The sequence below is a fragment of the Lycorma delicatula genome, chromosome 1, assembly GCF_047948215.1.
Source record: "Lycorma delicatula isolate Av1 chromosome 1, ASM4794821v1, whole genome shotgun sequence".
In the NCBI taxonomy this organism is placed as follows: domain Eukaryota; kingdom Metazoa; phylum Arthropoda; class Insecta; order Hemiptera; family Fulgoridae; genus Lycorma; species Lycorma delicatula.
In genome coordinates, this window is record NC_134455.1 from 175,949,731 (window position 1) to 175,963,281 (window position 13,551).

Sequence of the window (13,551 nt, forward strand, 5' to 3'; positions counted from 1 at the left end):
TTGATGAATTTACTGTTCATTACATCATTAAAATCATCAAATTCACTGACAAATAAATTTTTTGGCCATATCTTGTGTTTTTGAAACAGGAAAGAGCATAGTATTTGCCTATAATAGTTATTACAACAGTAACAAAAACCTATTCACTAAAAAATGCTTTTTGTGAATATATAAGACATTCTGGTAAGCATAAAAACCTAAATGTAAATTGTTATGCTGATAATTTTAAGCACATGTTCTAAAAGATAATAGTTTCTACAGATTTCTTCAGAATAAAAACCAAACACACTGGAATAATGTTTACTTCTGAAAGACAATCTTTAAAGGAATAAATTTTTTGGTGTCTACTCCCTCAGGATGAATTTAACTATAAATAATGGTTATATTAGTAATTAATTAATTTTATATTAATATAAAAAAAACAATAAAAATAATAGGCAAAACTAAGACCCTAAAATTTATAACTTCTGTAGGAAACTTTGAAAAGGGTCACCTCACCAGTCAGTTTTTATAAATATTACTTTATAAGAATGCAATCTAAGAAATATTTCAATAGATTAGACAGAAAAAAATTGTAAATATCAATTTATATTTATATTTGTTTTTAATTCAGCAATTAAAAAAAATTACTACCAGGAATTCCCAAAGGGTTTATTAAACTTTAAAATTCACTTACATGTACTTTTAATTTTTTTTTTTTTACTGAAATAAAAAGAATATTTCAAAAATAAAACTTTTAGCATATATTTATATTTGCATTTTACGTACAAAGAATTTATTAAAGTAATGTTTTTAAAGTAAATATGGTAATCTAATAGTTTCAAACATCAACATTTTTAATTTATTTTTACTACATTACAATATTACACAGGCATTGACAAAGAAGATGGAACATGAAAAAAAAGCTAAATTTTCAGGGAATTGCCCTGAGACCAACTGATCAGAAAGCCAACAGCATACTAATTACTACATCAACTGAAAAAGCAGGATTTTCATTTAAATTTTATTTATGCAAATAACATAATTTTTTATCACACATTTTTAATTTTATGGATAAACAAACACCATAAATTTTATTGTTAATACTAGAATTCTTTTTTATAATCTCTGAAATGCATAAAATTACAAGGAGACAAAAAGTGTAACATACACTAAAGAAGATATGAATAAAGGCAACTAAATCTGGTATGCAACCGACCAGAATGTAGCTGTGGTCTGTCTGCTTATACCGCTTATACATATGATAGATACATCTATCAAAACTTTTAGTAGAAAATTTTGTAAAAAATTAACAAAAAAAATTTTTGTAGCAACATTTTGGTAATAATTTAGTAAAATTATTTGCTTAGCACTGGTAATTATTCTATTATGCATACTTGCACATGCTTTTTCTATTTTACATAACACTTGTAGTCAATTAAACATTTACAATTAACATTTGTGTCATGGAATTAAGTATGGATTTTCTTTCCTACCTTCTAAAAATTTGTTTGAATAAATTAAAAATTCAACTTGCACCAAAGAATCTTAACAAACAGCAAAAGCAAGGCCATGCAAGTAAATGTTTTCATTATTATCATCTTAAAATATAGTCACGAGTTGATTTAAAAAAAAAAAAATTCAACATGATTATCATTTTATAATAAATGAGTTAAATAACTTCCACTGTTCTGTACCAGGAAAAGTTTTGCTTTATGTTATTTATTTTTTCAATAGTATATATATATATATATATATATACTATATATATACTATATATATATTTCACTTTCTTGTGGGCACGATAATGCTGTAATTTTGCACCAACACTTTCAAATTGATACATAAAATATAATGACCCAAAATCTCAATCGAGTTCATTAATGTGCAAAATAGAACCATGGGCCTGACTTTTTATGGGAGGGGCTTTTAAAAAAAAACAAAATATTGCTATAACTTTCTTATTAGGTAAAATATTGAACTCGTTTAAAGTTCCTACTATTCTATGGATAAGGGCCTAAAACTTATCCAAGTAAAGTCTTTTGATATCACCAACCATTGGCCCAGGGGGTAACAAAAATAGGGTTTTGAGGACAAAAAAATCATACCTTCCTTAATAGGCACAGCATTGAATCAGTTTAAAGTGGTTGTTAGTCCTCTAAACTTACAATTTTTGATATGGCCAACCCTTATAGCAAGGGATGATCAAAATGTTGCTGGAATTGTAAGATGGGGCTTGTCATATGCTAAACATGTGAAAATTTTTTCACACGCAACCATTGTATTTGGTAAATTTGAAGTTTTTCTTAACTTTAAGGTGGAAATCTTTTTTATCCTCTACTTAGCACCGGTGAAATCTACCTCTCCCTTCCGGCATGCCGAAAGGGATTTTTTATATTACAGTGAACAATACTGCATATTACCTAATCAACTTAATATCATCAATCTCACCACCTTGTTGAGTGAATAATCTTTTAGCTTTTATTCCAAATTTACTGGATGCAGTTGTCAGTATCTCATCAATGGAATGTGTAACAAGAATCACCTTCAAACATATAAAACAACAAGACTCACATTGCAAATTACAAATATTTCCAACTTCATAAAAAAAATGTAAAAAAGAAATTATTAAAACTACAACATAGAGATAAAGTAGATCACTGTTATTTTAAGATTTAAAGAAAAAGATTTCAAGTCTACAATTTTATGAATACTTAGTTCTTTCCAAATTAAATTCAATCACTTAAAATATAGAATAATGTGTTGAATGAAAGTGTACTTTTTTCTAATGATCACAGCTTACATCAAGAATGGATAGAAAAAAAAAAGACTTGTTAAAAGGGAAAAAAGACTTGATTCAGAATATGGTGGTTACTCAGGAGTGACCACCAGAATGGTGGCTAAGGAAAGGAATAAGATGAAGTATGAGTTGTTAGCTAGTGAAAATATTATTAAAATTTTTAAAAACACAAACAGGGATTACTGATTAACAAATTTAGCTAATTTGTTAATGGAAGGATATGTGTAAGGTATTAATCGTGAGCAAGACAAAGATTTGAATAATTAAAACAGGTAACTGAAGATGTTGGAGGAGGTAAGTATGTACTTACTATAACTTTGTATCTGTATCGATCTATGCATCTAAAAATTCTTTTTGTTGCTATTATATTGCTCCTTCTTCAGTGTTGTAGATGCCATTATTGTGAACTGCACCTATCTTGAGTGATGTGAACAAGATAATCTGTTCTGAATGTAGTTACATGGTATTCAATCATTTTATTTATATTTATTTAGTTTGCTTTTTTTTTTGTCTTCAGTCATTTGACTGGTTTGATGCAGCTCTCCAAGATTCCCTATCTAGTGCTAGTCGTTTCATTTCAGTATATCCTCTACATCCTACATCCCTAACAATTTGTTTTACATATTCCAAACGTGGCCTGCCTACACAATTTTTCCCTTCTACCTGTCCTTCCAATATTAAAGCGACTATTCCAGGATGCTAGTATGTGGCCTATAAGTCTGTCTCTTCTTTTAACTATATTTTTCCAAATGCTTCTTTCTTCATCTGTTTGCCGCAATACCTCTTCATTTGTCACTTTATCCACCCATCTGATTTTTAACATTCTCCTATAGCACCACATTTCAAAAGTTTCTAAGCTTTTCTTCTCAGATACTCCGATTGTCCAAGTTTCACTTCCATATAAAGCGACACTCCTGAAACCAAATTGGTCTTCTCCTAACACTTCCTCCACTCTCCTCTCAATTCTTCTGTATAGAATTCTAGTTAAGATTTTTGATGCATGACTAGTTAAACTAATTGTTCTGTATTCTTCACATTTATCTGCCCCTGCTTTCTTTGGTATCATTACTATAATACTTTTTTTGAAGTCTGACGGAATTCCCCATTTTCATAAATATTACACACTAGTTTGTATAATCTATCAATCGCTTCCTCATCTGCACTGCACAGTAATTCTACAGGTATTCCGTCTAGTCCAGGAGCCTTTCTGCCATTTAAATCTTTTAATGCTCTCTTAAATTCAGATCTCAGTATTGTTTCTCCCATTTCATCCTCCTCAACTTCCTCTTCTTCCTCTATAACACCATTTTCTAATTCATTTCCTCCGTATAACTCTTCAATATATTCCTCCCATCTATCGACTTTACCTTTCGTATTATATATTGGTGTACCATCTTTGTTTAACACATTATTAGATTTTAATTTATGTACCCCAAAAGTTTCCTTAACTTTCCTGTATGCTCCGTCTATTTTATCAATGTTCATTTCTCTTTCCACTTCTGAACACTTTTCTTTAATCCACTCTTCTTTCGCCAGTTTGCACTTCCTGTTTATAGCATTTCTTAATTGCCGATAGTTCCTTTTACTTTCTTCATCACTACCATTCTTATATTTTCTACGTTCATCCATCAGCTGCAATATATCGTCTGAAACCCAAGGTTTTCTACCAGTTCTATTTATTCCGCCTAAGTTTGCTTCTGCTGATTTAAGAATTTCCTTTTTAACATTCTCCCATTCTTCTTCTACATTTTCTACCTTATCTTTTTTACTCAGACCTCTTGCGATGTCCTCCTCAAAAATCTTCTTTACCTCCTCTTCTTCAAGCTTCTCTAAATTCCACCGATTCCTCTGACACCTTTTCTTCAGTTTTTTAAACCCCAATCTACATTTCATTATCACCAAATTATGGTCGCTATCAATGTCTGCTCCAGGGTAAGTTTTGCAGTCGAAGAGTTGATTTCTAAACCTTTGCTTAACCATGATATAATCTATCTGATACCTTGCAGTATCTCCTGGCTTTTTCCAAGTGTATACTCTTCTATTATGATTTTTAAATTGGGTGTTGGCAATTACTAAATTATACTTCGTGCAAAACTCTATAAGTCGGTCCCCTCTTTCATTCCTTTTGCCCAGCTCGTATTCACCCACTATATTTCCTTCCTTGCCTTTTCCAATTCTTGCATTCCAATCTTCAACTATTATTAAATTTTCATCTCCTTTTACGTGTTTAATTGCTTCATCAATCTCTTCGTATACACACTCTACCTCATCATCATCATGGGCGCTTGTAGGCATATAGACGTTAACAATCGTTGTCGGTTTAGGTTTTGATTTTATCCTTATTACAATGATTCTATCGCTATGCGTCTTGAAATACTCCACTCTCCTCCCTATCTTCTTGTTCATCATGAAACCTATTCCTGCCTGCCCATTATTTGATGCTGAGTTAATTACTCTAAAATCACCTGACCAAAAGTCGCCTTCCTCTTCCCACCAAACCTCACTAATTCCTACTATATCCACATTTATCCTATCCATTTCCCTTTTTAAATTTTCTAGCCTACCAACCTTTTTTAAGCTTCTAACATTCCACGCTCTGACTCGTAGAATGTTATTTTTTAATTTTCTGGTGACCCCTTCCTTAGTAGTCCCCACCCGGAGATCCGAACGGGGGACTAGTTTACCTCCAGAATATTTTACCAAGGAAGGCGCCTCCATCATTGCTATATGAAAATTCAGAGAGCCACATTTTCTTGGAAAAAAGCAGCTGTTGTTTTCCATTGCTTTAAGCTGCGCAGTACTCAGAGGACTGAGTGATGTTGATATGGCCGTTTAAGTCATTGTGACTCATGCCCCTAACAACTACTGAAAGAGCTGCTGCCCTCTTTCAGGAATCATTCCTTAGTCTGGCTCTCAACAGATACCTCTCTGATATGGCTGCACCTTCGGTCCAGCTACTCTGTATCCCTGAGCACTCAAGCCCCCTTACCAACAGCAAGGTCTCATGATTCATAGAGGAGGTTTGCTATTTTTGTCAAATTTAGTATGTCTGAGAATAGAACAACCACATAAATTATTGCAACCCAAGAAAGATAAGAAAAATATGGCATACTATTATGAAGAATGGAATGCACTTGCACAAATTTCTATAAAATTTTAAAAATAAAACATGAAGGTAAAAGAAATTTTTTGAGAACACCATAGAGAAATAACAATAAGTTATATACACCAGAAAAATTAACCAAAAAGTGTAAAAATATATAATTAAAAAATATATCTTAATTATTACTTATTCTATTGTTATTAAAAAAAAAAATTCTAAAACACATTTTATTACAAATGTTGCACAGTTCAATGGTGTTGGTAGGGAAACCATTAGAAACACATATAAAATAATTGGGCAAAAAATCAGCAAAACAACCTTCCTTCACAATAACAGAAAGAAATACTGGAGGAAGATGGACAAAAACTGCATCTTGCCCTCCATATAGCAGGAAGGTAAATAGTATTTTTTTTTAAATCAAAACTTTGGCATTACGAAAGTAATCTATGGAATTTGCCAATGTCCTTAGTAATGTTAAAGGTAAGACTACTCCTGCTGAAAGAATATGTACATAAATTGATTTGTTATGACAATAATATGGTACACAGGTCAAACTAAAAGAAAAATTGAAACTAAAATAAAGGATTGTCTTGCTCATTGAAAAATAGAAGACTAAAGAACTAAATCGTAGCCCAACATTGCAATATATCTTGGCATTGCCAGGAAATTGGTCAAACAATTTATTTATTAGAAATAATAGTTTTACAAAAATGTCTGTAATAAACAGGAATCTTCATCTTACTCACAGTTAATACTTCTACATATCCCTTCATAACCAAATTAAATCTGGACATTTTAATATATGGCTCACCAACCTAGTTTGTCAACATAAAATTCTGCCACAAATTTCTCTCCTTTCTTACTTGTCTTAACTTGACATCACTTCATTTCAAATTTTATTGACCACCTAATTTTCAAAATACTACTGTAATACCAGATTTCATACTCTTTTCCTTTTTGTTTTTCTTACTGTCCATGCTTCAATATCATAAGATTTTTTGTTGATAAATTATCACTTATTCATTTTTATATAAAATCTATTAAGTGGTTTTTTGACGTATTAACAATCATCAGAGAATTAATTATTAAAATTAAGGAAAAGAATCTTGTTATATAATTGTCATAAATAAAATTTATTTTAATCTAAAACAGTCTGTTCATAACTATAATAGAGATGTAAGCTTCTTAGATAAATATTTGGTTAAGTACACATTTTAACTTTCTGATTTGGTAGTTCATTATTCAGAATACTATTTACATATGTGAACAATAAGTCTAATAAGTACAGTCTGTGATGCATAATAATTCTTTTTGCTTCACTCTGATTATGTGTTGGTGTTAGTGAGTGGGAGTGTACAGAATGAGGAGGGGAATAAGTCAAGTTTCTGTTATCTGCAGAAAGAAACATGCAGCCACATCTGTGTATTTTGCCCCACTCTGCCAATGTAACAGTATAATTCTCTCACCTAAACAGCTAGTCAATTTGGCTCCATCATTTCACAAAATACACCAATAATGTGTGATAGTTTGAATGTTTGGCGCAGTGCACCAAAACACAAGGAAAAATATGATGAACTGTTATTCAGTAGTATTTAAAGTACATACTGGAGCACCACACAATAATATGAGAGTCATTCAATAATTATACAGACAAATAGCTGCACAGCAAAAATGGTTTATTAAATAAATACAATTTTTTTTGTCTACTTTTCCATGTAATCCCCACCAACTTCTCTGGATTTGTCCCATCTTTTTAGAAGTCTTCTTATCCCCTCAGAGAAAAATTCTTTACCTAAATCTCACAACTAGTTTTGTACTTTTTTGTTGTCATTGAACTTTATGCCACGCAAAGCTTCTTTCATTGGACCAAACAAATAAAATTTCGAAGGAGCAAGGTCAGGGTTGTAAGGAGGATAAGGTAGGAGCTCCCAACCCACTTTGCCAATAGTTTCCAGTGTCAGTTGTGGTGTATGAAGTCGAGTGTTGTCTTGAAGAAGCGTGCCTTTCCTCTACCATCTCAAACATTTCTTCTTCAACATGGGCTTTAGTTTGTTCTCAATCATGGATGAGTAGTATAGACTGTTGACACTGCATTGCTCCTCCAAGTAATCAGAGAAAAATCTGATTAGCTGATGGTTGAATTTTGAATTTCTTACAGACAGGCGACGATTTAGGGTGTTTCCACTTCATGCTTTGATGCTTGGACACAGACAAAATGATGTATCCAAGTTTCATCACAAGTTAAAATCCTGTCCAAAATGCGTAACCTTTGCTATTAAAACAATTTTTGAGTTTGGTGCAAATGCAAAATCTCTTGGATTAGTTATGAATGGTAAACTCTCTAGGAACCAACATTGCACAAGTCTTACAGTAGTTCAGTTTGTTTTGAACAATGAAATCAGTTGTGCCAACACTTACTCGACATTTTTCAATAATTTGTTCAAACTGTAAGTTGTCGGTCTTCTTAGGTAGGTGAATCAATACGAGAATGTAACACCAAGGTTGACACTGTTACCAAATCCCCTGAGTGATGCTCATCAGTCATTCTTTTGCGGCCACTTTTAAACTTTTCCACCCACACGTAAAAACTTGCATGGTTCATGCAACTACTGCTGTATTGTTTGTTCATTTCTGACAGTTGTACACTTTCAAAGACTAAAAATCAGATTACAGAACACTATTCTTCAAAAGTACTTTCTTCGAGCGAATATACCATTGTAACCAAGACTTTAGAGGTTATGCTTACGTAAATATTAATCAAACAGCTGACTAACACTCTTCGCAAGGTTGCTAACAAACACTCATAAAAGTTTCAATTGTCTGCATTAAGCGTTTCCTTCACAAAAAATTTTATCTGTTTAATTATTACCCTTGTATGAGGTGATGATATGGACTCCTCATATGAGGAGTCCATATCATCACCTTCTAAATGTAGATGGCACAAAAGGGACAACTCCTTTATGGTATGGTATATACCATACCATACTATGGTATATACTATCTTACATTAACATTTTCCATGGGAAAGTAGTATCTTTAATCTGACCTAGCTTAATCTTCCATGTTGGAAAATCAACCTATATTCCTGCAACTGACGTATCATAGTGCTAATATAATTGGAATAAAGCTTGCACTCTATGAATGATGACTAACTACAGCTTGGTAGTTCTTTTTTCTGTTCAGCCTCCTTCAGAATCACCGTAAGGTATTACTTCAGAGAATGAAATATATGAATGTAAATGAAGTGTAGTCTCAGGTCAACTGTTCCTGAGATGTGTGGTTAACTGAAACCCAACCACCCAAAGAACACTGGTATTCACATTCTAGTATTCAAATTAATATAAAAGTAACTACCTTCACTAGGATTTGAACCTTAGAACTTTCGACTTTGAAATCAGCTGATTTGCGATGATGAGTCTCATCACTAGACCAACCCAAAGGGTACAGCTTGGTAGCTGCATCAGCTCATTTATTGCCTGGGATTACTTCTATACGAATGGATTTCATAAATTAGTAAGCAAACATACTGATCAATAAAATGGCAGCTTAAAATATGCATAATGTTCATAATAGTTAATAGGAGGATATTTTTAGGATGAGGATAAATTAAAAGAAATTAGTTTCTAGTAATTATAATAAATAAACGATTAACAAAATAAAGAAAATACTTTCTATACTACATAAAACATAACAGCATGGATTTTAAAATGTAAAATAGTACACTATGAAAAGTGGTAACAGAAAAATTGATAAATGAGCGTAAACCAAAATCCTTTTCATAAAAACAAAATAGACGTGAATGAATTAATTCTATATATCTGAAATTCAAATTTGAACTAAACCTTTAAATATTAATAAAAGCACATTCTTTAAGCAACAATAATTTTTTTTTCTAGCTGAATACAATTTTTAATATTCAGTACGTTAAAACGCGTTACATACAACTGTTCATCAAGAACAAGTGAGCATTACAACAGAGCAATTTTTATAAGTTTACAGTTACACTGAATAGTTCACTAAATAGCATGTCCAACATGATAATCCATTAAAGTTTTTGAAAACTACAAATGACTCACCTTCAAATGATTTTTTTTTAATGGTTAAAATGTAATCATTCTATATTTTTGAATAATTCTAGTTTATTAAGTGAACAATTGGAAAAAACAAATTAAAATAAAATCCACATTTTTACTTTGCAGTGAATTACAAGATTTATATTACCAAAACTAATTAATATAAATGTTGAGAGATGCACTCATCACAAAGTAATAAAAACCTGGTTGAGGATTGGAAAAAACAAAGTGTGAAGTAGAAATTGTACAAGAATGCACCAGCGCGACAAAGAAATATTTAGTTTATTACGTACTTGATTTCAAATTGATATAGTAATATGCTTACGCACAGAAAAATTCAAAAACACAAATACTTATCCAACTCTGTAATTCTGGACCTGGCTATTTTTATTTTGCTTTGGGAAAGTGTATGGGTACTAGTTTCATGTAACTCTGAAGTAAAATCAACAAAGTAAAAGAATGAATGATTAACATTGCTAAACGCTAAATGAATGACTAAGAAATTAACAGGTAGTACAATAAGCTAAACGAAGAGACTACCTTGCCATCCACATCAGTTCCATTCTTGAATAAAACAACTCGCTTCATATTAAATAAATTTATTGGGCTTTTAGTAAAAGAAAATTTTTGAAGTGGTTTATGTTGTAGCAACTGATACACCATAAACAAATAACACGTCAACCTACTTATCAGTTATTAATACTGTTTTGACCAACTGACAACTTAGCACGGCCAACTGGATATACAATACACCTCAATTCAATACTTTACTAACAAATATGTAACAATAATTATTTTTCTAATTTCTTACATTGTAATTTATAAGATATTGTGATTCTATAAAATAAACTTAGATTAACTAAGGCTGAATAATTAATGAGATGGAGAGCTCTCAAAAGTTATTAATAATTTGCTTTTTGTGAATATATATTATAAATATTATCACAGAAAAATACGGTATTTTCCGTAATTCGGAAACATTCACGGTATTTTTCACTTAATATGGCTCTCTAATGTTAAAAGAGAGTTTTTTTAGCTTGTAATATAACTAACGTTACAATGGGAACTGTAAAATAAATGGACTGACTACTTCTTACCTCGAAAAAAGATCAATTTTGAATCTCTTTATATATTCTGTCCATTTATGCGTTTTATAAACTCATAAGTTATAGTATTCATTGTACGTTATGAAAATAATTTCCTCCTGAATTGATTACGTCACCAGTTGGTTGCGTCAAAGTCGGTTCTCAGCTGCTAGGTGTTTTGATGTTAGGCGTTATTTGTTTAATCTGAATTCATCGCAATTTTTCTTTACTTAATGTATAAATTAAATTTCTTTGATAAATCCTCGTAGTATCAAATATGTGGAAAGTTAGAGAACTTGCAGATAAAGTGTGAGTACAAGTCTTTTATTACTGACATAATTTGCTAATTTACCTTTGTTAGTTAACCTGTGTTTTTTAATTTCATCTAGGTTTATTTAGGTAACAGTTTATTTGGTTAATCAGTAATTTAAATTTGTTTTGTTTGCAACAGTTTCATTTAAAACACTGCTTTAATTTCATTAGTGAGTATTTTAAACGGGTATTTGGAAACATAACCTTGTTACATCTTACCTGGTGTAAGATATTTGTTCTCCATTGTGGAAGTAGTAAGGACATGGCTTAATTTTAACAAAGTACAGATTAATTTATATATATTTTAGGATATTACAGCTGGTTTGGGGCACAAATTATAACCCTAAAGTCGTGCAGGAAGTAGTTGCGGCCAATTACATATGTTTTTAATCTGTGGTTGTATTATATGTTTCTCTAAAGTGTTGGAAATTCATTTTTGTTAAAAATCAGTGTTTGAATTTTTCTGTGAAAACAATCTGCCAAATTAATTTATTATAACTTGTTATAATAAATTTGTAAGTTTGTTTGAAAAATTATGATACGGCTTGAATTGGTTTTCTGATTACATTAAACATCTTAACTAATTTTACTGCCCATGAACTTGAAATTACACACTTACTCTATTTCTTAATTGTATGCTTGTTGTATTTTTGTTAATAAGGATCATGTGTACAACTTCTTTTTGTATATTCTCATTCTGTATTCCTCGCATTTTTTGTTTGTCCTCTAGCAGTTCATTCGATTTCTTTTTGCTCTTTGCTAATAACATCAAATCATTGGTGTAAATGATATATTCAATTATTCTCTGTCAACAGGTGCTCCCATTTTTTCCATGTGAACATTAATTGACAGTAGTTTCTTCAGATAGATGTCATCTAGAAGATGGGTGGCAAACTCAGCATCCTTGTTATATCCTCTAACCAGTCCATATTCTTCAATATTGATTTATACTTTATTTCTGGTCTAAATAGAAGTTCTATATTCTTTCCTTCCGATGTACATCCTTCTCTTTAAGGATTTCTCAAAGCTTACATTACTCTAAAAAGTCCATTTAAGATCTATGAGTAAAAAACTTTTGTTTTTATTCTTTTCTGTAAACTTTATTATTTGGGAAAACCAATTCAATTCCTAGTGCCTACCCTTTCTAAATGCAGATTGTTTAATACTATAAGTGTATATTAGCAGAATGATGTAGTATTAGGTTAATTTCTTTTACTTTTCTTGGTTCTTTTTTTTCTGTAATTATCATGTTTGAGAAAAAATCTCTAGATCGTTGTTCACATTCACACATCTGATTACCCAGTTCTTAGTATTTTTAAAATCCTTTAATGTTCAGTGCCTCCTCTATGAATCATGAGACCTTGCCGTTGGTGAGGGGGCTTGAGTGCTCAGGGATACAGAGTAGCTGGAGCGAAGGTGCAACCATATCGGAGAGGTATTTGTTGAGAGCCAGACTAAGGAATGATTCCTGAAAGAGGGCAGCAGCTCTTTCAGTAGTTGTTAGGGGCATGAGTCACAATGACTTAAACGGCCATATCAACATCAATCAGTCCTCTGACTACTGCGCAGCTGAAAGCAATGGAAAACTACAGCTGCTTTTTTCCAAGAAAATGTGGCTCTCTGCATTTTCATATAGCAATGATGGAGGCGCCTTCCTTGGTAAAATATTCCAGAGGTAAACTAGTCCTCTGTTCGGATCTCCGGGTGGGGACCTAAGGAAGGGGTCACCAGAAAATCAAAAAATAACATTCTACGAGTCAGAGCGTGGAATGTTAGAAGCTTAAAAAAGGTTGGTAGGCTAGAAAATTTAAAAAGGGAAATGGATAGGATAAATGTGGATATAGTAGGAATTAGTGAGGTTTGGTGGGAAGAGGAAGGCGACTTTTGGTCAGGTGATTTTAGAGTAATTAACTCAGCATCAAATAATGGGCAGGTAGGAATAGGTTTCATGCTGAACAAGAAGATAGGGAGGAGAGTGGAGTATTTCAAGACGCATAGCGATAGAATCATTGTAATAAGGATAAAATCAAAACCTAAACCGACAACGATTGTTAACGTCTATATGCCTACAAGCGCCCATGATGATGATGAGGTAGAGTGTGTATACGAAGAGATTGATGAAGCAATTAAACACGTAAAAGGAGATGACAATTTAATAATAGTTGAAGATTGGAATGCAAGCATTGGAAAAGGCAAGGA

The 13,551-nt window shown here is 31.8% G+C and overlaps 2 protein-coding genes across 2 annotated transcripts in view; one reads left to right on the forward strand and one right to left on the reverse strand.

Annotated features, from left to right (window-relative positions):
- LOC142325661 (BTB/POZ domain-containing protein KCTD9) overlaps positions 1–10,677 on the reverse strand; it is a 65,977-nt gene extending 55,300 nt beyond the window's left edge. Inside the window, exons 1-2 of the mRNA XM_075367693.1 lie at positions 10,496–10,677; positions 2,403–2,524 (exon numbers count right to left, since the gene is read on the reverse strand). Coding sequence (XP_075223808.1) covers positions 2,403–2,524; positions 10,496–10,618 — 245 coding nt within the window. The 5' untranslated portion in view covers positions 10,619–10,677. The remainder of the gene's footprint in view (positions 1–2,402; positions 2,525–10,495) is intronic.
- Positions 10,678–11,186: 509 nt separating this feature from the next.
- The window catches only part of lqfR (clathrin interactor lqfR), a 90,780-nt gene continuing 88,415 nt past the window's right edge, over positions 11,187–13,551 (forward strand). Inside the window, exon 1 of the mRNA XM_075367703.1 lies at positions 11,187–11,349. Coding sequence (XP_075223818.1) covers positions 11,318–11,349 — 32 coding nt within the window. The 5' untranslated portion in view covers positions 11,187–11,317. The remainder of the gene's footprint in view (positions 11,350–13,551) is intronic.